General features: G+C 36.9%; 4 protein-coding genes across 11 annotated transcripts; 1 reads left to right on the top strand and 3 right to left on the bottom strand.

Annotated features, from left to right (window-relative positions):
• Positions 1–420: 420 nt before the first annotated feature.
• Positions 421–2,224, bottom strand: dynll1 (dynein, light chain, LC8-type 1). The gene is made up of 3 exons (XM_024274871.1): positions 2,067–2,224; positions 1,285–1,423; positions 421–818 (listed from the first exon to the last, which is right to left on the bottom strand). Exons 2-3 carry the CDS (start codon positions 1,414–1,416, stop codon positions 681–683), a joined length of 270 nt encoding a protein of 89 aa, XP_024130639.1. The 5' UTR covers positions 1,417–1,423; positions 2,067–2,224; the 3' UTR covers positions 421–680.
• Positions 2,225–2,399: 175 nt separating this feature from the next.
• Positions 2,400–7,897, bottom strand: polb (polymerase (DNA directed), beta). The gene is made up of 14 exons (XM_024274867.2): positions 7,674–7,897; positions 7,333–7,390; positions 5,874–5,940; positions 5,372–5,446; positions 5,246–5,304; positions 5,023–5,072; positions 4,848–4,899; positions 4,721–4,775; positions 4,568–4,640; positions 4,429–4,499; positions 4,260–4,346; positions 4,057–4,136; positions 3,666–3,805; positions 2,400–3,563 (listed from the first exon to the last, which is right to left on the bottom strand). The coding sequence occupies exons 1-14, from the start codon at positions 7,732–7,734 to the stop codon at positions 3,469–3,471; spliced, it is 1,023 nt and encodes a 340-aa protein (XP_024130635.1). The 5' UTR covers positions 7,735–7,897; the 3' UTR covers positions 2,400–3,468.
• Positions 7,898–8,202: 305 nt separating this feature from the next.
• enkd1 (enkurin domain containing 1) lies at positions 8,203–11,368 on the bottom strand. 5 transcript variants are annotated; one of them, XM_024274863.2, is made up of 9 exons: positions 11,280–11,362; positions 11,084–11,189; positions 10,249–10,333; positions 9,857–10,081; positions 9,440–9,612; positions 9,215–9,349; positions 8,807–8,943; positions 8,524–8,660; positions 8,203–8,420 (listed from the first exon to the last, which is right to left on the bottom strand). In XM_024274863.2, exons 2-9 carry the CDS (start codon positions 11,171–11,173, stop codon positions 8,260–8,262), a joined length of 1,143 nt encoding a protein of 380 aa, XP_024130631.1. In that variant the 5' UTR covers positions 11,174–11,189; positions 11,280–11,362; the 3' UTR covers positions 8,203–8,259. The 5 variants fall into 5 exon arrangements, with proteins under 5 accessions (XP_024130631.1, XP_024130633.1, XP_024130630.1 ...); XM_024274865.2 differs by having other exon boundaries at positions 10,249–10,348; positions 11,084–11,368; XM_024274862.2 differs by having other exon boundaries at positions 11,084–11,368.
• A 1,928-nt stretch (positions 11,369–13,296) lies between these two features.
• On the top strand, positions 13,297–21,756 carry vdac3 (voltage-dependent anion channel 3). 4 transcript variants are annotated; one of them, XM_036213428.1, is made up of 11 exons: positions 13,336–13,433; positions 16,342–16,457; positions 18,530–18,601; positions 19,038–19,087; positions 19,241–19,243; positions 19,539–19,691; positions 19,774–19,826; positions 19,905–20,132; positions 20,208–20,358; positions 20,826–20,883; positions 20,970–21,756. In XM_036213428.1, exons 2-11 carry the CDS (start codon positions 16,346–16,348, stop codon positions 21,059–21,061), a joined length of 972 nt encoding a protein of 323 aa, XP_036069321.1. In that variant the 5' UTR covers positions 13,336–13,433; positions 16,342–16,345; the 3' UTR covers positions 21,062–21,756. The 4 variants fall into 4 exon arrangements, with proteins under 4 accessions (XP_024130643.1, XP_024130644.1, XP_036069321.1 ...); XM_024274875.2 differs by lacking the exon at positions 16,342–16,457 and having other exon boundaries at positions 13,297–13,433; XM_036213429.1 differs by lacking the exon at positions 19,241–19,243 and having other exon boundaries at positions 13,338–13,433.
• The last annotated feature ends 656 nt before the right edge of the window (positions 21,757–22,412 follow it).

The following is a 22,412-nucleotide window of genomic DNA, read 5'->3' as shown; positions in this document are numbered from 1 at the left end:
TTTAACCATATTACATCCACCAATCTTATTCTGATTGGTTTTAATTTCTAAAACTATTCTTTTTGGGGTCACAGGGCTGCTGGAGCCTAACCCAGCCACTGGGCAGGCCCTGTCGCAGGGCCATAAAAGCACACCTAGGGACAAAAAAAGAACCTATGAAGCATGGTTTTGGGTGATGACAGGAAGCAGGAGTTCCAGTAAGAACATGCAAACTTCACACAGGTCTCCTGTGAATGATGGTTCAGGTCCCCCACCCAGGACTTTAACCGGAGGCCTTCTTGCTATGATGTAAGATCACCCACCACTGCGGCCCGTGGTTTTATTCCATAAACAATTGATCCTGAAGATGCATTTTGAAAGCATCTGAGAATTTATAGTTCATTTAATTCTTAGAAAGTAATTAAATGATCACAGCAGACATTGAACTTGGACAGCTTAACAGCTATGTTTTAATTAAAAAAATGACACGTCTAATGTAACAAGACAAAAATAAATACAAGAATTTGATCTCTTTAGCATGGCCACGAGTATTATCCTCAAAACAACAGGGTAGAAAGCAGCACAGAAAAAGGCCCCTTGCCAAGGAATGATTAGTGCCTTTTGTGGAGTCCGTCAGTACTGTACTTCTGGTCAAGTGAGGTTTTTTTTTTCTTTAAAAAAAAAAACAAAAACCGCCTTCCTCAGCCGGACTTGAACAGCAGAATGGCCACCTGACCCAAGTAGAAGTAAATGAAATGCTTGGTCTCGTGAGTCACATAGCTGCCGAAGTTCCTCCCAACGATGCAGTGCCAAGTCGGGTTGTATTTCTTGTCGAACTCCTGTGAAAGAAAAAGAGATTCTGATTGTTATGGAGCAAACTTCACAGATGTCCAGAGTTATCATGCTGGGTAAAAGTTGTATTGGAGCATGCTGATTAGATTGTAGATGGGAGGCAATTATGAGCAGTATGTTTTCAATTATTTGACTCATGCATCACCCTTCTATAATAGACTACATATGGTGCGGTATTACCAAATATTCTTGGATCTAACCATTTGGAATCACAGATGGTGATATATAATTTTTTTTTTGCTTCAGTTTTCCCCTAAATTATCTTAATTTTTCTAATTCTGACATATGACTGGCTTCTAGTTGAAATAAAGGATGACTTTCAATCATAATGTACATATTTTCATAAATGTGACTTTTTGAACCCAATTACTTAGTTTTCTTTAGTCTGATTGTTCAGTGTCAAAATCTCTATTTTGACTGGTTATGAGGCGAATTGTGTGCACTGATGTTCACCTTTTTAATGTATGCAGCAATGTCTTTCTCGATGTTGTACTTCTCCAGGGCCTGTGTGGCACACTCCACGGCGTCCTGCTGCATGTCCTCCGACATGTCGGCATTTTTGATCACTGCCTTTCTGTCAGACATGGTTGCCCTGGGTAACCAAAACACAAAAGGACAAAAATCATCACCCTCACAGGCGTCATATACAGTATGGTAGACTGTAGGAACAGCAACGAGAGGGGGAAAATGCTTCTTTATTGATGGGCAGTTACATAACAGCTACATAATATTTGTACGAGCCATTTCTACAAGTATTACATAACTTCCATCACAAGGAGGCTGGCAGTGTGCGTGCTCTGCGTAGTTTCTATGGATACGTAAGACATTTCAGATGATCGAGTCAATTTTTTCCAGGTTTTCCATCAACAATTGATCGGACCAAGGAGTAGAATCTAAACCGCCTCCCTCTGATGATGTTAGCAAAGGGAGGACAAACAAGCTAACAATAAATTAATAAAACAATAAAACGGTACAAAATATTAAACTAAATGCTTCAATAAAATCTCAAAAGAGGACGATTTAAACATAATTTTTTGTAAAAAAAAAAAATAAATAAAAAAAAATGAGATGTTTGTTTGCCGCAGGTGGCCACATGCGCACTCTGCAATGATGTGATGCTGAATTAGCTAAAGCTCAATAATAACGCGCCGCTCATTCATCGGAGAAAAAAATACACCACAGAACATGCAAAAAAATATATACGCCACAAAATAATGAAAATATAAATAACGTACCTTCTGGTCCACCTTAAGCAGTGAGCCTAGTTTTAAAAAGATGACTGCTTCAGAGGCGACAACTCCCGCGAAGTGGTTGACACAAAAGTAATGTGGGTGTGTAACGGTGGAAAACTGCTGCCTTGGTACGCTCCTATTGGTCGCAACCAGCACAAAACACATCGCCATTGGATAGCGCGGAGCTATTTTCGTGGTGTTTCTCTTCGCATTTTATTTCAACCCACAATGCACTGCGGCACAAGGTTTGCTGCTGGAGCATCAACTGGAAATGATTTGATCATGCGATAATGTGCGGGACAGTGAGATAGCGTTAAAAAAGAAAGGACAATCAAATAAACAAAAACATTTATTTAACGCAGTGGTATGACTTTTGTCAATAATGTGTTAAAAGTGGTGCTGTGATGAACAAATGGGCTCTCATATTTTTTTTTTCTCAGTAGTCACATGGGGATGTGGTGTTGGGAGGGTTGTGGTGTCATCAGGAAAAAAATACTTTTGCCCAAAACTATTCAATAAATGTGAGTTAATTGTCAAAACAGCCTCACAAAAAAAAAAAAGAAATCACCACATATGTGATGTCTATCCTAATATTTTCTATTTCTCTATAAAGATTTTAGCAATCTCTTAAGTATATACATATTGTATCAAATCTCTTACTAAAGTTTTATTACCAACTCATACATTTTTTATAATTTTGTTTAAAAAATGTAACAAAACTCCAAAACAAATCATTTTAAATATATATTTTGTCAAAAAAAACACCCATATTCTATTCAAGTTTGACAACAAAGAATAATTTACTTCGATCTACAGCACATTGCTTTTTCATATCCAAAATACCACACAGGACTCAAGTTTTTCAGCACATTCAAATAAAACACATTTTTGATTGTAAGAACTTAAAAGGTTCAGAGCCTGAAGAATTCTTTAAAAAAATCTAGTGTACCCATGGAAACTGAATCTGTCAGGTTGTCTTTGTAACATTTCTATGTAGTCTGCCCCCAATATAAGATGCAAGAAATAAAAAAAAAATGATGTACAACTAAAGAAATAAGATACAAACATTTCCCTACACAAACGGATGTTTTAGGGGTTATTAACACACTTTAGAGGTAATATTCCCTTTTAATAATAAAATGAAAAGCACATTTTAAGTCCAAACAGAAAGTCAATGTTTACAATGATTTCTAAACTACAATAAAGTTGAATTCCATCCAAAAAGATTTTTTTTCTTTTCCAAATCTGTGTATTTCCTGGTTAAAAACATGATCAAACCATTAAAATGTTGGGTAGTTTCCTTTGTCGTATCACAAGAGGACGTATTAAAAAGTAACATCAACACAGTTTTTTTTTAAAGCCACTCTATTTCAAAGATAGTTTCAGCAGGAGGCCGTCTTGTCCTTCACTGGCTGCGGTCTTTGGGCTCCTTAAATTTGTACTGGATGTACTCAAAAATGTCTCTCTCGCTGTCCACCGGCAGAGGTTCTCCTGCCACACCTGGAAAAAAAAAAATCACACAAAACAAATAAAAATGCAACCTTATCTAAACAATAAAACATAGAATCTATGGTTATATATATTCATGGTCCTAACACTCACCGGTGACACCAAGTGGCCGTATGGTGTACTCGTTTAGAGTGAAGCCCTTCTCCAGAGCATGAGCCCTCATATTTTTGTTGAAGATGTCACTTCCAGTGAAATACAAAACTCCACAGTAGTACTGGTCTTTGGGAATCAACCTTCGGAAAAGGAAAATATAATTCAATCAAAAGGTACAGATAGAGCAGAACAGTGAATGGTTTTGTTTGGATTGTTCAACAAATTACTCGAATAACTGGGACAAATGCAGTTATGCAACATTCAAGTTGGTCCTTCTAATAGTCTAAAAAGTTTCCACTACAACTCCTTGCAGTAAATCTAGAATCGACTTAATGAATGAATGTATTTGTAAAATTTGAAAAACACATTTTTGGCATCAAAATAAAATGACCTAATGTCAATACGCCTGTGAAGGTATTCTTCCTCATCCCCATCATCCTCATCACCGCTCTGCTGCAGCTGGCAGACACCCTAAAAAAACAACATATCATGAGCAGAGTCATGTGCTGCAGCTGATGCATGCACTTACTACACTAACCGTGTTACCTAATGGAATTGCATGGAGCTGAGCACATGAAAGAAAAACAAGCTCACCATGAACTTGGTGTCTCCTTTGGACAGAGTGTCAGTCACAAACCCAATGGACTCTAAGTGGTCAACCACAGCGTGGAGGAGCTTGGGCTGAGGACAAAAACAGAACAAACTTAGCTGCAGATGAGGATGAAAATTAAAGTTTTCGTGAGCTTTTATTTATGTTTTTTACCTGCTTCTCAGTCTGTGAGGTGTAGTTTGGATGGGTCAGCAGAATATCAATATCACCACTCGACGCTGCACCTGGAAGCCATAAACAGTTACACACCCACCAACTGGTAAAGAAAAAGACTGAAGACAGCAAAGGATACCTCTTCTGTAGCTTCCACAAATTGTTCCGATATATTCTGGATCAATTTTCTTCAACTCGGCAATAATAAGAGCCTTAAAAACACAAGATGACGATAAGACGGATAAATGCATAACACAGTCATTAGATAACATAGAAGAAAAGGAAAAGCTACCTCCATTGTTTCCATTTCAGCTCTTGGGATCCTTTTCTCAAACTCTTCAAAGTACCTAAATGAAGCAGATTAGTCACTAAACAGTCATTTTTGAGTAAGTAAATGTAAAACTTTTAGTCAAACTCACCTGAGTCCAATCTTTTGATGGTGGTTAAGTTTGTGCTCGACCTTTTTCAAATCTGCAAAAGAAAAAGAAAATGAAGATAATTAAAAACATGTTTTAAAATGTACTGATTTCACTATATATATATATATATATATATATATATATAGTAGGAAAGCACATCAGAGATTTTACAAACCATCTAATGTCTTCACCCCTTCTTCAAAAAACTTCCTGGCAGCAGCAGGTCTAAAGTGAAAACACAAATTATACATAAATTTTAAGGGAATTTTTAAGTAAATTAGATGTGCGTAATATACAACTTTAAAGAAAAAAAAACTTTATGAGGTTCTCTTGAGGGGCAACTGTAAATGTACATAAACCATGTCTCCAGTTATACCGTTTTTACGTCATCAACATACCCGATTCCAGTAACTCTGGTGAGGAAGTTGATGGAAGAGCTGGTGTCATCATTTCGGATCTATTCAAAAACAAAAGTACATCAGTTTGAGTGACAACATGGATTCATGGTATCAGCAAACTCTCACCTTTTCAAGTTTTCTTAGTTTGCCCGTTTGTAGAAATTCATCAATTTTCTCTGCTATTTTGGCACCAACACCCTCCTGAAATATGAAAGAGAAATAGCATTTTAATAGGCGGATGCCTAAGAATGTTTGGGAGTTTTAAGTTAACATTTTAGGTTAAAACTGATCTCATAGTAACACTTATAACAACATATACACATTCTTATTTGAGACAGAACAAGTTTTTATTTTGAAAATTTCAAATCAAATAGCAGATTATTTTTACAGCCCAATTATCTGCAGCTGACGGTTTTTGACATGTACTCTGTAAAGTCTAATACTTTACAACAAAATGCACAAAACATAGAAAGAAAACAGTTAAATGTGACAACATATATATGATTTAAATCCAGTTATTTTCTTAAAAATTCTAAATTTAGTTCCATTTAAAACAAAATAAAATTCTAATTTATATAAAGTCTGAAAGCACAACAGAATAGAATAAAGCACTTCTATCAGCATGTACCAGTTTTTTTGCCTCTTCTCCGTTCCTAATCTTGTTGGGATATTTAGAAATGGTAGATGCTGCTTTCCTAACACAAACACAAAGAGAGAAAGAAAAGACAATATGATTGCAAAGTTAAAACGAATCAAAGCAGGTATGAAAAGTTGACTGAAGAAGATAAGAAAAGAATCTATGTTACAGACAGGTCAGATGGAGCAGAGGTGAAGAACTTTAAGTACTTAGGGTCAACAGTCCAGAACAACAGAGAGTGTGGGAGAAGTAAAGACGCGTGTATTAACAGGTTGGAATGGGTGGAGGAAGGTGTGATGTGGGACAAAAGCAAGAAAGAAAAGAAAAATCTAGAAGAATGTGGTGAGAGCAGCCATGTTTTAAGTTTGGAGACTGAGAAAGAGGAAGCAGAGATGGAGGTAGCAAAGATGAAGATGTTGAGGTGACCAGGATGGACAGAATATGGAATGATGTGAGATATTTTGAAGATAAATCCAGGGAAGCAGATGGTACGGTGGCCCTGACGTATAAACTGTATTAATAAATCACTCAGCACAAAAACATTTTTAAGATCACAACAAAAATTAAAAGAGCAAGGCAAATATAAAAAAAACAAAACAGCGTGACACTTTTGGAAAAAAAAGAGAAATAAAAAGAAAAAAACACAAGTAATATCCAGAAAACCACATTAAATGTTAAAAAAAAATGAAATGCAACAAGAAACCAGATAAGGTAGGTAGTATGAGAAATCTGGATGATTTCCAGTAGTGCTCCATGCCAAATAACGTTCAGTGGAAATTATAGACTAACATCATCATTTCTCATTGAGTTTAATTTCTAACATTTAATTTTGTTTTCTGGAAAAGTTTTTTTTATTTCTTTTGCTTTTCAAGTTTTGGTTTCTGGAATTTTGCTTTGCTTTCTAAAATGTAATACAGCTTTTTCTAAACATTTTTAGATCGAGGGATTTGTTGATGCGATTTGACCTTCAGGGCCACCGTAAGATGGAGATGGTTTGGACATGTTCAAAGGAAGAACAGTAATGTTGACTAAAAGATACTGAAGATGGAGCTACAGGAAAGAGGAGGTTCATGGATGTTGTTGAGGAGGAGATGAAGGTGGGTAGAGTGAGTGAGGAGAATGCAGAGGAGAAGGTTAGTAGATGGAGGCGGATGATTCGCTGCAGTGATCCCTGGGGAGCAGCAAATAGAGAAAGCAGAAAGTACCACAAAACAACCTCGTGTAACATTAACACAAACACAATATTAGGTTCACAGATCTATGACAAATTCAGCAAATGTTTTATATAGTTTACTGGTGGGATTAGAAGAGCAAAAACATATTAAAATGTTAAAATAGTAAGGGGAATGCTTTGGGCAGGCATTATTTCTATAGTAATTATTATAAAAATAAACAACAATGATGCTTTCATTTCTTTTTTACTCTTTCAAATTTTGTTGTCCAAACATACCTGTAAGCATTGTACTTGTGTATTGCCCTGTTGACATTTTTCTCATAGTTGGCCAACTCTGTAAACAGAAACAGATTGAAGTCATTCTCTTCATCTCCACAACACTGATCACTCCATTCATTAGTTTAAACTCTGCTAGCTTAAGTCGGTTTATGGTTTACATTATTTTAGTCTTTAAGATAAGATATATTATACTTTAAAACAATCGGGATGCTTACAAACAAACGAAGGCAAGATATTAATGTGGTTACTCTATGTACAACACACCTCGCAAGATATTAGGGTATTTATTTTTTAAATGGAAAGGCTAGCTTCTGCTAGCAAACCTTAGCTTCACTTACCAATAAGAAAGTCCGTTATTCCTTCGTTTAGAGATTCTTGTGGTGCTTTTCTCTTACTCATAGTGGATGGAATTAACACTCGTAGTGTGTGTTTGTTAAAGTTCTTAAGAAATATTTACACGTAGGAGCAATTCAAAGCTGTAAGTTGTCACTAGCACGTTAGCAAAAGGTTAGCTTACACTGAACAATGAGACGTAGTGGGGGGGGGGGCGCATGCGCACTTCGTCAAAAAGGGAAGATGTATTTTTGTATTTATGTATGGGTAAATATTGATTAATAAACAAGACAAAGACACTGGTTCTGTACAAAGTATTATGGATAAGATTTAGTTTAAAAATATATTTTCATTACCGACAGTTCAAATACAGCTCAAAAGCAAAATAAATAAATAAATAAATAAATTACAAGCACATATGCGTCAATTCATGTAGATAGCATACTATTTATAAATTATCTAAAATAAAAAAGGCATTCAAAACAAATAAGCCTAATGTACAACTTTTTTTTACACATTTTCTACAGCAGTATCTCAATTATGTGTTGATTTTTAATGATCATAATCTCTCCTCTCTTATATCTTGAGATGTTAGGAATCAATTTTGATATAAACTTTGTCCCTGGAGAAGATCTTTATTGCCTCCTCAATTTCGGAAAGCCTGCAGTCAAGATGTGCCCGGCGTGAGCGAGTACTCAGGTTGTCAGCTTTCAGAGGGAGCGAGTTTAATTCGGTCACCAGGGTGCGATGAGCTGAGGAGGAAAAAGGTCAGCAAAGATATAATTATCCAAGACAAACAGAGTCTTGCGCTATACATATGTATTAGGTATCATTATTAACTAGAAAAAAACGTACTATCTTTAAGGGATTTCAGTGTTTCCTGTCTTTCACTGTCCTGCATCAAGGTGTGACCAGGTGGGACTGTAGGATCAGGTGTGTTTCTTTTCCTCTCCTCCTCCTCTTTGCGCCATTGTGCTTTCCTTTCCTCAAGGCTGTAAGTGCAATGTTTTAAGAGAAACACAACTTTAAGTCATTTGTTATTTGTAGGCTTCCTGACAATAGATTATAACATCTTGAAGGAGATTATTGAGATGGTAAAGCCTGTTAAGAAGGTCAGTTATCTTGTTGGAATACTCACTACTGAGGTACTTGTCCTTTGACTGCGCTGGGCACAGGTTTATCTCTGAGGTCGGTCAGTGACTGAGAACGGCGAGTCACAGTTTTTCCTGCAGCTCTGGCATTGTGTTTGATGAAGTCTATGGCCTGACCTTGCACCTTATGAAAGGACAAAGAAAAGGTCAAAGATGTGCATCCAACACACCAGCTATTTGTTTTAATAAACTGTGTTTTTAGTGTTTATTTGTTCATTAAATTTTTTTTTAATAGACCTAAAATAGGCATTAAACCATATTTTTAAACAGCTATTAACATTAAAATTAATATTTTTGTCCTGAAATGTTGGTGCAAAATATGTTTGTAAAATAAAATGTCACAATAGAAGAAATAGGAATGATAAATGATTACTAAATTACTTGGAGTCTTTTACCTTCAAGTCTTGATCCTGTGCAAAGTTGGATGAATTTTTGGGAGGGATTGAAGGTCCCGAATATGATGCACAGCTGCTGTTAGAGTGGGCCTTGAGAAAGTTTTGACACTGTGGTTTAACCGTAGGTGTAGAAGTCTACATGAGAGGAAAAGATCAGACTTTCATGTAGAAAAGTTCAGAAAATCCAAAAGCTTTATATTCTTGACAAATAAGAATAGCCCTTGCCCCTAGCTGGGCCAGCACCCTGGATGACACATGCTGGTATTTTGGAGAAGTCCACAGAGCTTTCACTGGAACAGGGCGGGACTGTGCTCTCTCACTCTCCTGCTCTTTGCAGCGTTTCTGAATCTCCCTCAGCCGACGAACGTTTTCTTTACCAAAGTCATGCACTCTCTGTTCTGCAAGGTCAAGCAACAGAAGTTAGCAAAATACTTGGTTAATTTTTTAAATTCTTGTAATATTCACAACATTCCAGTTTCTACACATTATTTTAGTTACCATTTGGGGTTCTTATGTTTGCAATACATTTGAGAAATCTTGAAATGAGTAAAAAAAAAACTAAAATTTGACTTGAATGGATGGGTAAACATTATTTTTGAAAACAATAAAAATACTCATTGATTATAAAGCAGCTTCACTCACTCTGTTTTGGAGCAGGACTGACTGAGACATTGTCCAGTTTGATCAGTTCTCCCACGACCCCTTTCCGACCCCGTTCCAGAATATGGGCTGCGTTGGGACCAATGCGTGGACGGTGCGCTGGCGTACGAGAACTATAGCAGCCCGGGAACAGAACAGGATCTGGAGCAACCGGACCCAAGAGAAGGCCCAGCGTTCCAACATGGTTCCCCTCTAAACGACCACGAGCTGAAAGAAGCAAGCCAACAAGATTTTGTTGTTTGAATCCAAAATGGAGAAGAAATAAAATATTCAGTATGCATTGAGGGAAAATGTTTAATTTCAAAAAATACAAAGAAAAAAAAACATTAAACTTACAAATGTTTTAATGTGCTGCATAATTGGGGGTGTCTAACCTGAAGCTGGTCGTTGGTAGTATTGAGGAAACAGCGAGGGGTCTGGGGGAATCGGGCCAGATATTGATGAAGGTCCTTCACACATCTAAAACAGAAGAAACTTTAAAGATTTTACAACAACATCGTCCACAAAAAATCCCTTATACATTTTCTGCACATTAAGTAAGCATCGTGTCAACTTTGCATCTCTCAATCATAATATTTACAAGTATTTAAAAAAGAAAACTTTATTTAATATATATTTTTAATTGTTTATTGACAAATTCAAAACTACATAACATATTTCCATTTGGATCATAGAGAGGCAAAAGACAAGGCAGTATAACATCTCAAAAATAAAAGAATTAGAACAAATATGAGCAACAGAAAAAGGAAAAATGTCAACAATAAAAGTAAACTAAAATGAAATAAAATCAAGAGAACAAAGGCATTATTCAAGATAAACTGATTCAATTTGAGAGTTTTATAGCGCTCTTATTATTTATATTTTTAGGGAATTAAAAAAAACGTATTTTTAAAATAGGAAAAAAATGTTTAAAAAAACGACATTTATGAATTAAAAGTTGATCTAAAATAACAAAATTGTTAGAAAAAACTAAATATGATTTTTTTCTTTCATAATACAACCAAACTAAATGTTGATGCTTTTGTTTGTGGCGCTCTTACAGTAATACTCACATGATGTATTTTGGGAATCATTAGCTTTTGTTTACTATTAGCTTGTTCTAAAATAAGCTAATTAGCTCGAACACGAAAGCACACGTGAAATAGTACACACGCACGGCAACGCTAACCAAAAAATAAAAGCTAACTAAAATCAATATACTCTGTTTACCTTGGAAAATGTCTCGTTTAAAGGATTAGTGTTTTCTTCGATGACGCTCAGCCACTTGTTGTAGGAGCATTCACTATGGCAACGGAGCATGCGCACAATGGTCTAACTGCGAGGAAGAGCGCTATTACCCATAAAACAACGCTGAAACTTACACATTCTGAATGAATAATTATTAAATCATCTACATATACTTTACATTATAAAGTAGCGCTCTTATACTGCGGTTTTTGATTGAGTAGTTTTCCACTGGTGGGGTTAGCAGGTGTTTTCTGGTCGTGACTTGGTAACAAAACGAATTAATTCCTGAGTTTTGTCCGTAAGGCAGCACTAACTACTTTGCTATTACTGTTATATAGTCATTTAAAAAAAATCCAGCACATATGACTACATGTTTATATTTTTCATGGAATTCTGGCTTAAAATAAAATTTTGTCTTAAGGTAAAGTGGAGCGATTTCCTGACAGACCTAAATCAGGGTTTACTTAACCATAGATAGATAGATAGATAGATAGCTAGATAGATAGATAGATAGATAGATAGATAGATAGATAGATAGATAGATAGATAGATAGATAGATAGATAGACAGACAGACAGACAGACAGACAGACAGACAGACAGACAGACAGACAGATAGATAGATGGTAGATAGTGCTCGGTGGTGTAGTGGTTTGCGCTCTTGCCTCATTGCAAAAAGGCTTTGGTTCAAATTCTGGGGCCTTCCAGTGTGGAGTTTGCATGTTCTCCTTGTGCATGTTTGGGATTTCTTTAGGCAGCTTGGTTTCCTCCCGCAGTCCAAAAAGATGGATCAAAGGTTAATTAGTGTATAACCTGTCCAAGGTGTACCCCACCTTTTCCCAACAGCTTGACCCTGAAGCAAATTCTGAAGATGGATAGATGCAAAAGATGTGGAGTAAATGGATGTTTTGAAACTTATGAAAAAGACTTTTTGCAAAGCAACTAGTACCGCAGAGGTCTGACATCCCCAAAAAGCAAGTGCTAACACCCAACTTGAGATTGAAGAGGTTAAACACTAATACTACACTGTGGGAGAGCCAGAACACCAGACAACCCTGACATCAACTCTAAGATGAAATGAAGTACCACCTGAAATAAAGTCTCCAGAAAATAGAGAATGATGATGCATTGAGAGAAATCCTTACCAGGACAATCAGTATAAGAGCAACTGTGGTAGAAAACAATACCCAGCAAAGAAGCAAAGATTAAAGGCCAAAATTAAAGCAGCTCCTTGACAAGTAAGTCAACTGACAAGAGGCCCATGAGGTGGAATGAATGGTATGATCGACCCCCTTTAAGCCAAGGAACATTTTTTCATTCATAAAAATCAAAAGACTCAAAACCAACTGAAAAAAAACCAAAAAAAATGTAGTCTGTATTACCAATATATGGTTATTTTGGCCCTGCGACAGACTGGGGATAGGCTCCGGCACCCCCGCGACCCCGAAAGGGAAGGAGCGGTCAAGAAGATGGATGGATGGATGGATGGATGGTTATTTTGATCAAAGTGTACACAATAAGAATCAAGTACACACAAAGAAAAAAGTATTTCACAGTCTTTCATATTTCTTTGTAACCAGGACGGGTTTGGATGAACACAGAGCTGCTATCCAGCTGGCAATACAGTTACGTTATACACCTGCAAAATTAATAATTTCCCACGTCTCACCTGGCGATTTCTCACACCACACTGGTTGAAAACACTGGTCTGATGCAGTCAGATACAGTCAAACAAATAATGGCATTGAACTGGCGACTCATGAGAGATGAAAAAAGCAAAAACAAAGAAGTCTGACAGTCAGAAAGGCAGGTCACAACTCAACCTGCTGAGTTCAGATCCAGCAAGACAGGAGGTAAATAAGACTGAGAAGTATGAAGAACCAGCATAAAAGCAAAACATAATATGTATATTTTTAATACTGCATTTATTTATAATTTTAGCATTTTAGATATTTTTTGCTGAACATTTGCAATAAAAATAAAACTATTTATATTATATTCTGTTCTATTCTATTCTATTCTATTCTATTCTATTCTATTCTATTCTATTTTACAGTGGGGAAATATCTGGTAAATACTACTTTTTTAAAAATATTTTTTGTTAAATAAATACGTTTCAATAAAGATAGACCACTATATATTATTATATTTACATAAATAGAAATATATTTTTTTAATTTTTTGTTCAATGTCAATTGTACAACGGCCCCGCCCTCTGTGAGGGTCCTACCACGCATGCGCAGTGTTGCAGCCTGGGCTTTCTCCTTCACCGTGTCCAGCTGCACAGAACAGCGCTGCTAAGCTGTGCACACTCCTTTGCTCTAAAAACAAAGGTAGGTCCACGTTTTGTTTGGGTAAATTATTTTATTTCTAAATCCTCTCGTTCGTCTGCACATAGGATTTTCTTGTTGACAACAGTTTTTTAAAGTGTCGAGGCAGAAATGAGTCACACAGAAGGGGTGGGAGAACCGCAGCAGCACAAACCAGATCCAGGCCTGCGGTGGGAGAAAATCATCAACAGTTTAAAAACCTGTTCAGTCGCTCATTAACTCTGACCATGAATATTTGTATGCTCAAGAAAAAAAAAAAGAAAAGAAAACTAAAATTACAAAGTGTTTTACTGGTTTGGTCAAACATCTGAACTATGTGACAGGGTCTGGAGGTCATAACTTTAAAATGTGGGGTTGCAGTGCACGCTGCAGGCTGTTACCACCAGTTAAACCAGAGGTGGAGAATGCACACAATAACACATTCACTTGTAGGTCTGGAGAGGGGGGTGACCCCATGAATATTTTTGTAAAATATCTTTTTTTAGGTCTTTTAAATCACATTTACAATTTGGAATATATAAAAGTGATAGTTATTTGTTTATTTTTGTTTTATTTTATGTCTAAACAGTGCGTAAAGACATGCATACACAGAGGAGTAATGTTGTTATTATACACTCAGAACTTAAGGTGAGTGACGTGGTGGTAAATAGCAGGTAAATGCCACTCTATAACATGCACTTTCTGTTAAAGGTCGATGCACCTGATCTCATCGGTGTCACACATTTTCTTCAAGTTACAAGAAACCAACTCTAAACGCCTCTTTGCACCTTATCAGGAGTAACTGACTGTTAAGTCTTATCTTTTCAGCAGAAAGTTGACCCCCCCCCCTTAGAAATTCATACGTTTCTCATCATTTTCACCTTATATTAACAGAAGCGCGACCGTTTTCAACAATACATGATCAGAGTCCAGAGTTTGTGAGCGCGTCTTTCCTGTCAGTTTCACCTTTGAGCTCAGCCTGGGCTCTCCGCCGGTTGTGAAAGAAAGCACAACTCTGAGTGTGTTAGTGTGTAACCAGCGCGGATGAACAATGAAGATAAACAGCTGTTTGTTGTTGTTTTTTAATAGGGGTAGAAATAGGTTGATCTTGGAGAAGGGCACGCGTTGACAGCCAGGTCATGTGTTTTAGTGTCAGGTTCTGCAGAGCTAAGTTTAGAGTCTGCACTTGCTTGAAGAGAAAGAGTCAGAAGTGGACGGCGTGGAGACGAGATGTCGGTTGAAATGACAAAGACGGAGTTGGAGCTGCGTATTCAGCAGGAAAAGCAGGTCAGCTGGCAGCACTTTAGTCACTGAGAGCATCAAAGGGATTGCAGGGATTTTTGACATGTGGCATGTGAAAAAAAGCTCTTCAATACTGACCCCACTAAATAAAAGTATACCGAACACACGTTACCCAACACTTTAAATACAAAAGAACCAAATAAAAATTTGATTAAAAATATAAATAATTTCAAGTGCACAGAAGGATGTTAAACCTATTTTAATGGATCAGAGTAGAAAACACAATCGGCTTCATTAGAGAATAAAAACAATGGAAATAAAAGTTTTATGTTTCATAATAATGTTTTATGAAGCAAAACTTATTTTTAAAGACCCACTCTGACTAAAATTATATTTTTTGGTGTTTTCAACATGTTATTTTTCTCATGATGGAGAACATAGTCAACCATTTCTTTAATCAATAATCGGCAATCAGGAGCAGACAAAACTGCAGTTGTAAAAAGCTGGTAGCTTTGACGTAGAGCCTACAGTACAACGGCAAAGCACAAGCTTGATTCATCCACTTGCAGACAAATGGATCCATGTATGTCTTTGTTTTCCTCGTCTGAGCTGGCATCTAAATCAAAACTGTAAGATTGGATAGCTCCAATATTGGTCGCCGTTTTTGATGCACCGGTAATGAGAGATTAGGGGTGTGAGGGGCTGTAAGCTAGCAGGAGAAAGTGTAGACAAATGGATGATGGGAACTCTACATCAAAGGTCCTGCCCACTACTCAGAGGCAAATTATTAATGAACTCCTGCCAATCTGCAGAAACTATGTCCTTGAGTTCTTTATTATTTTTTGTCTAAAAGAGCATACGGTGTTTTCCGGAGTATAAGCTGCAGTTTTTTTTTCATCCAGGGGTGCAACTTGTATTCAGGAGCAACGTTTTCTTTTCGAGACATAAATAAGCTCGTATATTTGTTATTTTCCCAGTAAACACGGTTGACCTTTAGCGGTTGTTTCCTCTAACAACCACCAGAGGGCGTTGCATCTGAGTATAAATATTTGCTACTGACAGCGGCAGAAGAAGTGTCGTCCAAAACAAACATGGAAGAGAATCTGGAAATTTTCCTCTTAAACTTTGATCTTTGTCTTATACAGATCAAAATATTAGTATTTATATAATTATTTATTTAATTTTAGCTACACTTGGTGGATTTATTCTGAAATGTGAGACTTTTCTCCCAAAAGTGCCATTTATACTCCTTCTTCTTCTTGATTAGACCTTTTTTGCTCTTGCAACTTATACTCTGGTGCGACTTATTCTCTAGAAAATATGGTAATCATAATTAAAAAAGCACTAGGAACGCTTAATTTAAATAGATCAAAAGATGATCAAAGGAGTGTGTCTTTTAGTGAAAATATGTGCTTTTGAGTGTTCCATAAAATCCAAATACCATATCAAGGGAAGTTAATGTACATGTTGATGTCTCATCATCCAGCTGCAGATTTTTTTATGACATCCGTGCACATCTGTACATAAACATTAGATTATTTATTTTTCCATTACTCCTCATCTGGTTTCTGCAGCACTACTTTTGCAAACGAAAGTCAAAACCAAACACAAAACCTGTTGGTATTGTGAAATGAAATATTGGAGATCAAACTTCTTTCCAAAACATTCCTGTTGTGTCCATCATCTGAAGAGTCATGGCAGAGACAGAAGAGATTGTGGAGCTTCAGGACAAGAGTGGAACAGGCCATCAGGCCGAGTGCACAGATGTTTGTGAGATGAGTGTGCACCACACACCCAAAAATCCCGGTGAGCGGTGCATGTAGCGAGTCAGGAAAATTCATATCTGTGACTGATGGAGATCCAGAGCGCATGGTTTGTCCCCTTCCAGCATTTGAAGGTCTGCTTTGGCTCCGTCCTGGGTTTGCTGGCTGATGGCCAAAGTCCTGCTCTTCTGTGGTGCTCCAATGCTGTAGTTAGAAATGGGCCGCATGAGCTGGGTACAAGTTAGCCGGTCAAAAAGTAACCAGATTTAAGTTGGAGGTGACCTGAGGATGTGTTTTATGCTGCGTCAAATGGGAAAATCTGTCTTGTATAATTCATTGAAAGGTCGTGCATGCACGCTAACTCAGGGGACTGTCATGGCTGAAGCTGTGTGGTGCAGTGCAGCTGTGTGCACTGCTGACCGGACAATCCCCATTACTGCTTATGTTAGCTCTGCTGCAGCGGCTGTGGTCACCTTTTTTTGCCCCATACATCTTTCTCATCTTTAGTGTCAAAAATACTCCACAAATATTCTTTGCATCTGAGCTTTTTTTCCTAAAAAGAAATTGATTCATGAACTTAACAACCACGGCTGCTTCTCTGGACTCTTGCCAGGGAATCTGCATGTAGGACAGGCTCACTTCCTGCTGTAGGGAAGTGTGCTGATTTTATCAAAGCAAATATTTGCTATTCTATTATGTGTGTCTGTGTGCTTACAAGACTCCTTCGTTTATACACCAGTTTTTACTGCATTTGTTCTTGAACACATTTTTGAATGCTTGTTTTTATTATGCAATGATGGTCGCTGATTGTCCTCCGTTTTAGTTGTGTAACGGGGCTGAGTGTCACTTTTCCATTTGATTTCCAATTCAACATGGTTCAATTTGATAAGGATTTGTTTGCCAACTTTTATGTATTTTTCAGTTATTAAAAAAAAACTGTTTTTACATAAATTGTTGCTTGAACTGAAAAAGAGAAGCTTTTATTTAAAAAATAATGAATCTTTCATTAAAAACTAAGAGGAAAACTGTATTAAAAAGAGTCTTATTAGAGGATGTGTTCTTAGAAAGCAATCACAGTTTAAACATGTAACAGCAAACACTCATATTTTATTCATAACGTATTTTGCTAAGATTTCACATTTATATTTTTTATCGTAGCAGGTCAAAATTGTATATTTGGGCCACTACAAACAAACAAAAAATACATATCTAAAAATTTTAATATAAAAATAAAGTTGTAAAATTATAAGAAAAAAAAAACTAAATGTTACGAGAATTGTCAAAAGTCAAATTTTAACAATAATAAAGTTGTAAATTTAAAAATAAATAGTCAAAAATGTATGAGATTATCAAATATTATGATAAAAAAGTCTAACTTTTTGGGGAAAAAGTCAAAATTTTACATAAAAAGGTTGCAATATTATGAGGGAAATAGTCCAAAATTTACAAGAATAAATTCGTAAAATTATGAGAAAAAAGTGAAAATTTTATGAGTATAATGTTGAAAAATTATTAGAAAAAATCAAGATTGTACGAGAATGCAATTGTAAAATTATCAGGAAAAAAGTCAAACTTTTACAAGGATAAAGTATTAAAATGTAAAAAATTAAATTTTTCAAAATGTAAAAATTTTAATTAAAAACATAGTTAAATATTTTTTAAAAAATGCAGATTTTGTGAGATTCTTGTGCAGTTTGTTGTCCATCTAAATTCTTTAGAACACAAATTAAACTTGTAATGAAACATTTTAAAGCTAAAGTAACATTTAATTATTTAAAAAGCATCACTTTTTGCAAAATTACATCTTTAGAAGCTTACAATTACAAATTCATTCTTGCTAAATTTTGCTAAACATTTTACGACTTTTTTTTTAATTTTGACTTTTTTTCTCATAATTCTATGAATTTTCTCTCATAAAATGTTTGTTTTTATTATTCATAATTTTACGACTTTATTCTCATATATTTATTTATTTTTCTCTTTTTAACATTAATACTCCATCATAAGAAACAGCTCTAGCTTATTCCAAAATAATACTTTTAGAGTTGTCCAGAATTCAGCTGTTCATGGGTCACATTTGTGTTCCTCTGCTGTGAAGACTCTTTTGTGTTTCAGGCACAATGGCCGTTCCTCCTGCATACTCAGACTTGGGAAAGTCTGCCAAAGACATCTTCAACAAAGGCTTTGGTGAGTGTTCATGAGGACAGGATGTATTAAAGAACTCGACTGTTTATTCAGCAGCAACTTTGTACCAGGATGTTCCTATTTATTATCATTATGGCCCACAGCGGTTTTGGACCACAAGGAGCAGATTGTTTATGTAATTCTTTTTTCTTTAGAGTGAAAATTTCACCTCACCACATACTCAAAAATTACCAAATTTTCCATGCATTTAGTACTTGTTCAGTGAAAATGAAGTATGGGCATAGTGAACGCCCCTCCCTAAAAAAATGAAATGGTTGCTATGGAGACGAATTGTGTGTTTTTTTTATTTTTTTATTTTTTATTTTTTTATAAATGACAAAAGGGGAGAACAAGGGGCTTGTTGCAGGGGCTCAGCCAGTTAGGCCAGTCATTAAAAAAAGAAAAAAAAGTTTTATTTTGACCTACTTTTTATTGCCAGGTTATGGAGTTTTAAAGCTGGACATCAAGACCAAGTCTCAGAGTGGTGTTGTAAGTACAGCTGCTCTCTGACAGAAAAAAAAAAAAAGTTCAGCTTTATTGTTTCCGTGTGCAGATTTACATGTATGTAAGATCTGGGTTCTTCTCCATAACTTCCTCTATGTCTTTTCTTTTATCTGCTTCTTCTTTGGATTCATCCTTCAGATGGTAAGATAGAGAGATGATGCCCTTTAGTAAGACACTTGTGCACTACTATCCAAGTCGTACAACCTCCCTGCAGTTTCTTTGTTTGCTGCTGTAGTCTGTATGACACCATCAGTCTGCCGAGCATCTCTCCCACACAATCCAAGTTCCCAGTTTATTTTCCCATCTTAAACATCACTTTTTAAACTATTTAAAGCATTAAAAAACTGCTAGTTTCTTCTTCTCTTTTTCCCTTTGCTTTATCGTGCCTCGTTTTTTCAGCTTCTCCGTCCTTAAACAATCCCTGTCTGCTCTGCAGGAGTTCGCCACTTCCGGCTCCAACAACACGGATACAGGGAAGTCTGGAGGCCACCTGGAGACCAAGTACAAGCTGAACGAGCTGGGCCTCAGCTTCAACCAGAAATGGAACACCGACAACACTCTCACCACAGAGATCACCATGGAGGATCAGGTGAAGGACTGCGACATATGTGACGATTTCATACTTAATTAGCCAAACTGAACGCAGGTTTGGGTTTCGTGTCTCTCTGCAGCTGGCGAAGGGCTTGAAGCTTGGTCTCGACACGTCATTTGTGCCAAACACCGGGTGAGAAGACTCCTCCAGGCTCCAAACTCCAGACGCTTTCTTTAAACATGTAAAGAAAATTGCTTTTCAACTCCTTAGCAAGAAGAGTGCCAAACTGAAGACCGGTTACAAGCGGGATTATATGAACCTGGGCTGTGACCTGGACTTCGACATGGCCGGCCCGACCGTCCACGCCGCCGCCGTGCTGGGCTACGAGGGCTGGCTGGCTGGATACCAGCTGGCTTTCGACACCGCCAAGTCTAAACTCGCTCAAAACAATTTTTCCCTTGGATACAAGGCTGGCGACTTCCAGCTTCACACCCATGTGTGAGTCTTCACATCCCAATGCAGGAAACGGAAAAAATGGGACTTTTATTTATAACATTTGTGCTGTTATTACAGAAATGATGGCACAGAGTTTGGAGGCTCCATCTACCAAAAAGTGAACAACAGTTTGGAGACGGCGGTTCATCTGGCGTGGACGGCGGGCAGCAACAACACGCGGTTTGGGATTGGAGCCAAGTATCAGCTGGATAAAGATGCCAGTCTTTCTGTAAGAGTCTTTTATTTCTTTATTCTTAGATATTTCTTTATGGGACTTTTGCAACACTTTCATGGATTTCTCATAATTTTGATCAAATTTATCTTGTTGGAAATTTTAAATTGAATTTTTAACACGCTTTGAAAAAAAAAGAAAATGTATTTTTTATGTTATACAGATGTTCTTAGCTTACTTTAAAATTTAGAGGGAATTTTTCACAAATATAACAATGCTCATTACACTTAAGTTTGAGCTCAAACCCAGTCTGATTATAAAATTCTCATCCTTTTCAATCTGTCTTTTTATACTGATTTTATTATCTTTAATTTATTTATTTAATGCCATGAAACATTCTTGAATAATATATAATTATTTCTTTTATTTTCCTCATTTACATTTTTTACTGATTTAGTTCTTCATTTAATCAATTTCAAAGATGAAATGTTCTTAATAAAGCTGCTGTTTTTGTTCTCTCTCAGACTAAGGTTAACAACGCCTGCCTTGTTGGAGTTGGATACACACACACTCTTAGGCCAGGTGAGCGGCCGTTTTTCTTTTCTAAAATCCGATTTGTCCGTCTGCTTTCCTTCCTCTGAGGATGCTGACGATCTGTCTTCCTGCAGGAGTGAAGCTCACTCTCTCTGCCATGATTGATGGGAAGAACGTGAACGGCGGCGGACACAAAGTGGGATTGGGCTTCGACCTGGAGGCCTAAGATTCAGGAGAAGAGACGAGAGGAAAGCGGCGCAGGAAAAGGAGGAGGGTCCCTTTATGTGATGATGCACAGGTCCAGACAGCAACACATTGTCCCTCTGAGTCCTACACCGATATGCAGACACACTCTCTTCAGCCTTAACCTGAAACCCAAAGCCGCCCGGAAGACCTTACAGTACTGTAACCCACATGGACTCGTCTGGGATATTTTGGAATCATTTGTAGCTCCAGCAAAAACCTTTTAAACATATTTTACCAGAATGCAATCCCTCTCTAATAATGTGCTGCTTTGAACAGAGTAAAACCTTCAGGTTCTCACTTCTCTCTGAAATAATGTTTTGAAGTCTCCTTTAGTTTGATCATGTGGTCAGTCAGTCTGAGTTTTGTTCTGCCGTGTTTCTTTTGCATGTTTTCAAGGCAAGAGGGATGATTTTAAACGTTTTCTAAGAGGCAGATAAATCCGATCCTGCCTCTTGGTCTTAGTGAGTCTCAAACAGTGAATAATTAGCTCTAATTTTGGCTCCTCTGGTTGATTCTAAATCAGAGGCCGACTTCAGTTTAGGCCTCCATCATCTCCTCTTGTTCTGTCTTCTGTTCTGCCTCGATCTCCTCACTTCACCTCTGTGCTTTCTATAATAGGGCAAAGAAATTAGAACCTTAAAGTAATTTTAATGAATAAATATCAGATACAAAAACCTTGAGGCCACCATGTCTTCTCTTTAATCAGTTGAGATGTTTAAAGAAATGTCCCATAACAGAAACAGAAGAGGGAAATTTCAACACACGTACTAAATTATCATGAAATTTGTGTTTAAGTGTCAAAAAGGTAAAGTTATTTGTTTTTTCAATGACACTCATGGATGATGTTTTGTCTCTGGGCTTTTTGGATCCCTGACATCAATCTCAGACACCTGTGATCATTAGCTTGTCAGGTGAGTTCAGTTAAAGGAGAAACTACGAAAGAAGGGTGACCAACATTCTCAAGCAGCCCAGCATTTTCAAGGAATATGGAAAAGAACAACGATCTCTGCTGTAGTAGTTGGACAAGGTATGAAAACCTCAATTACTTCACAAAAACGTAAGCATGATCATCGCACTATTAAGAGATTTGTAGCTGATTCAGACCCACAGGTTGGTGCAGATGAAGGCAGAATGACAGCAGTTTCTTTAACAAAATCATCTTCATGTATGACAATGCACCACCTCATGCTGCAAAGAATACCCCTGCATCATTCTATGGGCATGAAATACTGATGGTGTGGTCCCCATCCTCCCCTGACCTCAACCCTATTGAGAACCTTTGGAGCATCCTTAAGCCAAATATCAATGACAGTGGGAGGCAGTTCACATCC

Source organism: Oryzias melastigma, linkage group LG9 (assembly GCF_002922805.2).
Source record: "Oryzias melastigma strain HK-1 linkage group LG9, ASM292280v2, whole genome shotgun sequence".
In the NCBI taxonomy this organism is placed as follows: Eukaryota; Metazoa; Chordata; class Actinopteri; order Beloniformes; family Adrianichthyidae; genus Oryzias; species Oryzias melastigma.
The sequence above is the reverse complement of the archived record's forward strand: the minus strand, read 5'-3'. Positions and strand labels throughout refer to the sequence as shown.

Excerpts from the sequence above, each read along its gene's own strand:
- dynll1 (XM_024274871.1), bottom strand. The coding sequence starts at position 1,416 with ATGTCTGACAGAAAGGCAGTGATCAAAAATGCCGACATGTCGGAGGAC. Across the intron at positions 819-1,284 it reads TTGCTGCATACATTAAAAAG|GAGTTCGACAAGAAATACAA; the intron begins GTGAACATCAGT and ends TTTCTTTCACAG.
- polb (XM_024274867.2), bottom strand. The coding sequence starts at position 7,734 with ATGAGTAAGAGAAAAGCACCACAAGAATCTCTAAACGAAGGAATAACG. Across the intron at positions 5,073-5,245 it reads ACCAGAGTTACTGGAATCGG|ACCTGCTGCTGCCAGGAAGT; the intron begins GTATGTTGATGA and ends TTTTCACTTTAG. Across the intron at positions 4,641-4,720 it reads CTGAAATGGAAACAATGGAG|GCTCTTATTATTGCCGAGTT; the intron begins GTAGCTTTTCCT and ends TGTGTTTTTAAG.
- enkd1 (XM_024274862.2), bottom strand. The coding sequence starts at position 11,173 with ATGCTCCGTTGCCATAGTGAATGCTCCTACAACAAGTGGCTGAGCGTC. Across the intron at positions 10,334-11,083 it reads TAAACGAGACATTTTCCAAG|ATGTGTGAAGGACCTTCATC; the intron begins GTAAACAGAGTA and ends CTTCTGTTTTAG. Across the intron at positions 9,613-9,856 it reads CAGTCCTGCTCCAAAACAGA|AACAGAGAGTGCATGACTTT; the intron begins GTGAGTGAAGCT and ends TTGACCTTGCAG.
- vdac3 (XM_036213428.1), top strand. The coding sequence starts at position 16,346 with ATGGCAGAGACAGAAGAGATTGTGGAGCTTCAGGACAAGAGTGGAACA. Across the intron at positions 19,827-19,904 it reads TCATTTGTGCCAAACACCGG|CAAGAAGAGTGCCAAACTGA; the intron begins GTGAGAAGACTC and ends TCAACTCCTTAG. Across the intron at positions 20,884-20,969 it reads CACACACACTCTTAGGCCAG|GAGTGAAGCTCACTCTCTCT; the intron begins GTGAGCGGCCGT and ends GTCTTCCTGCAG.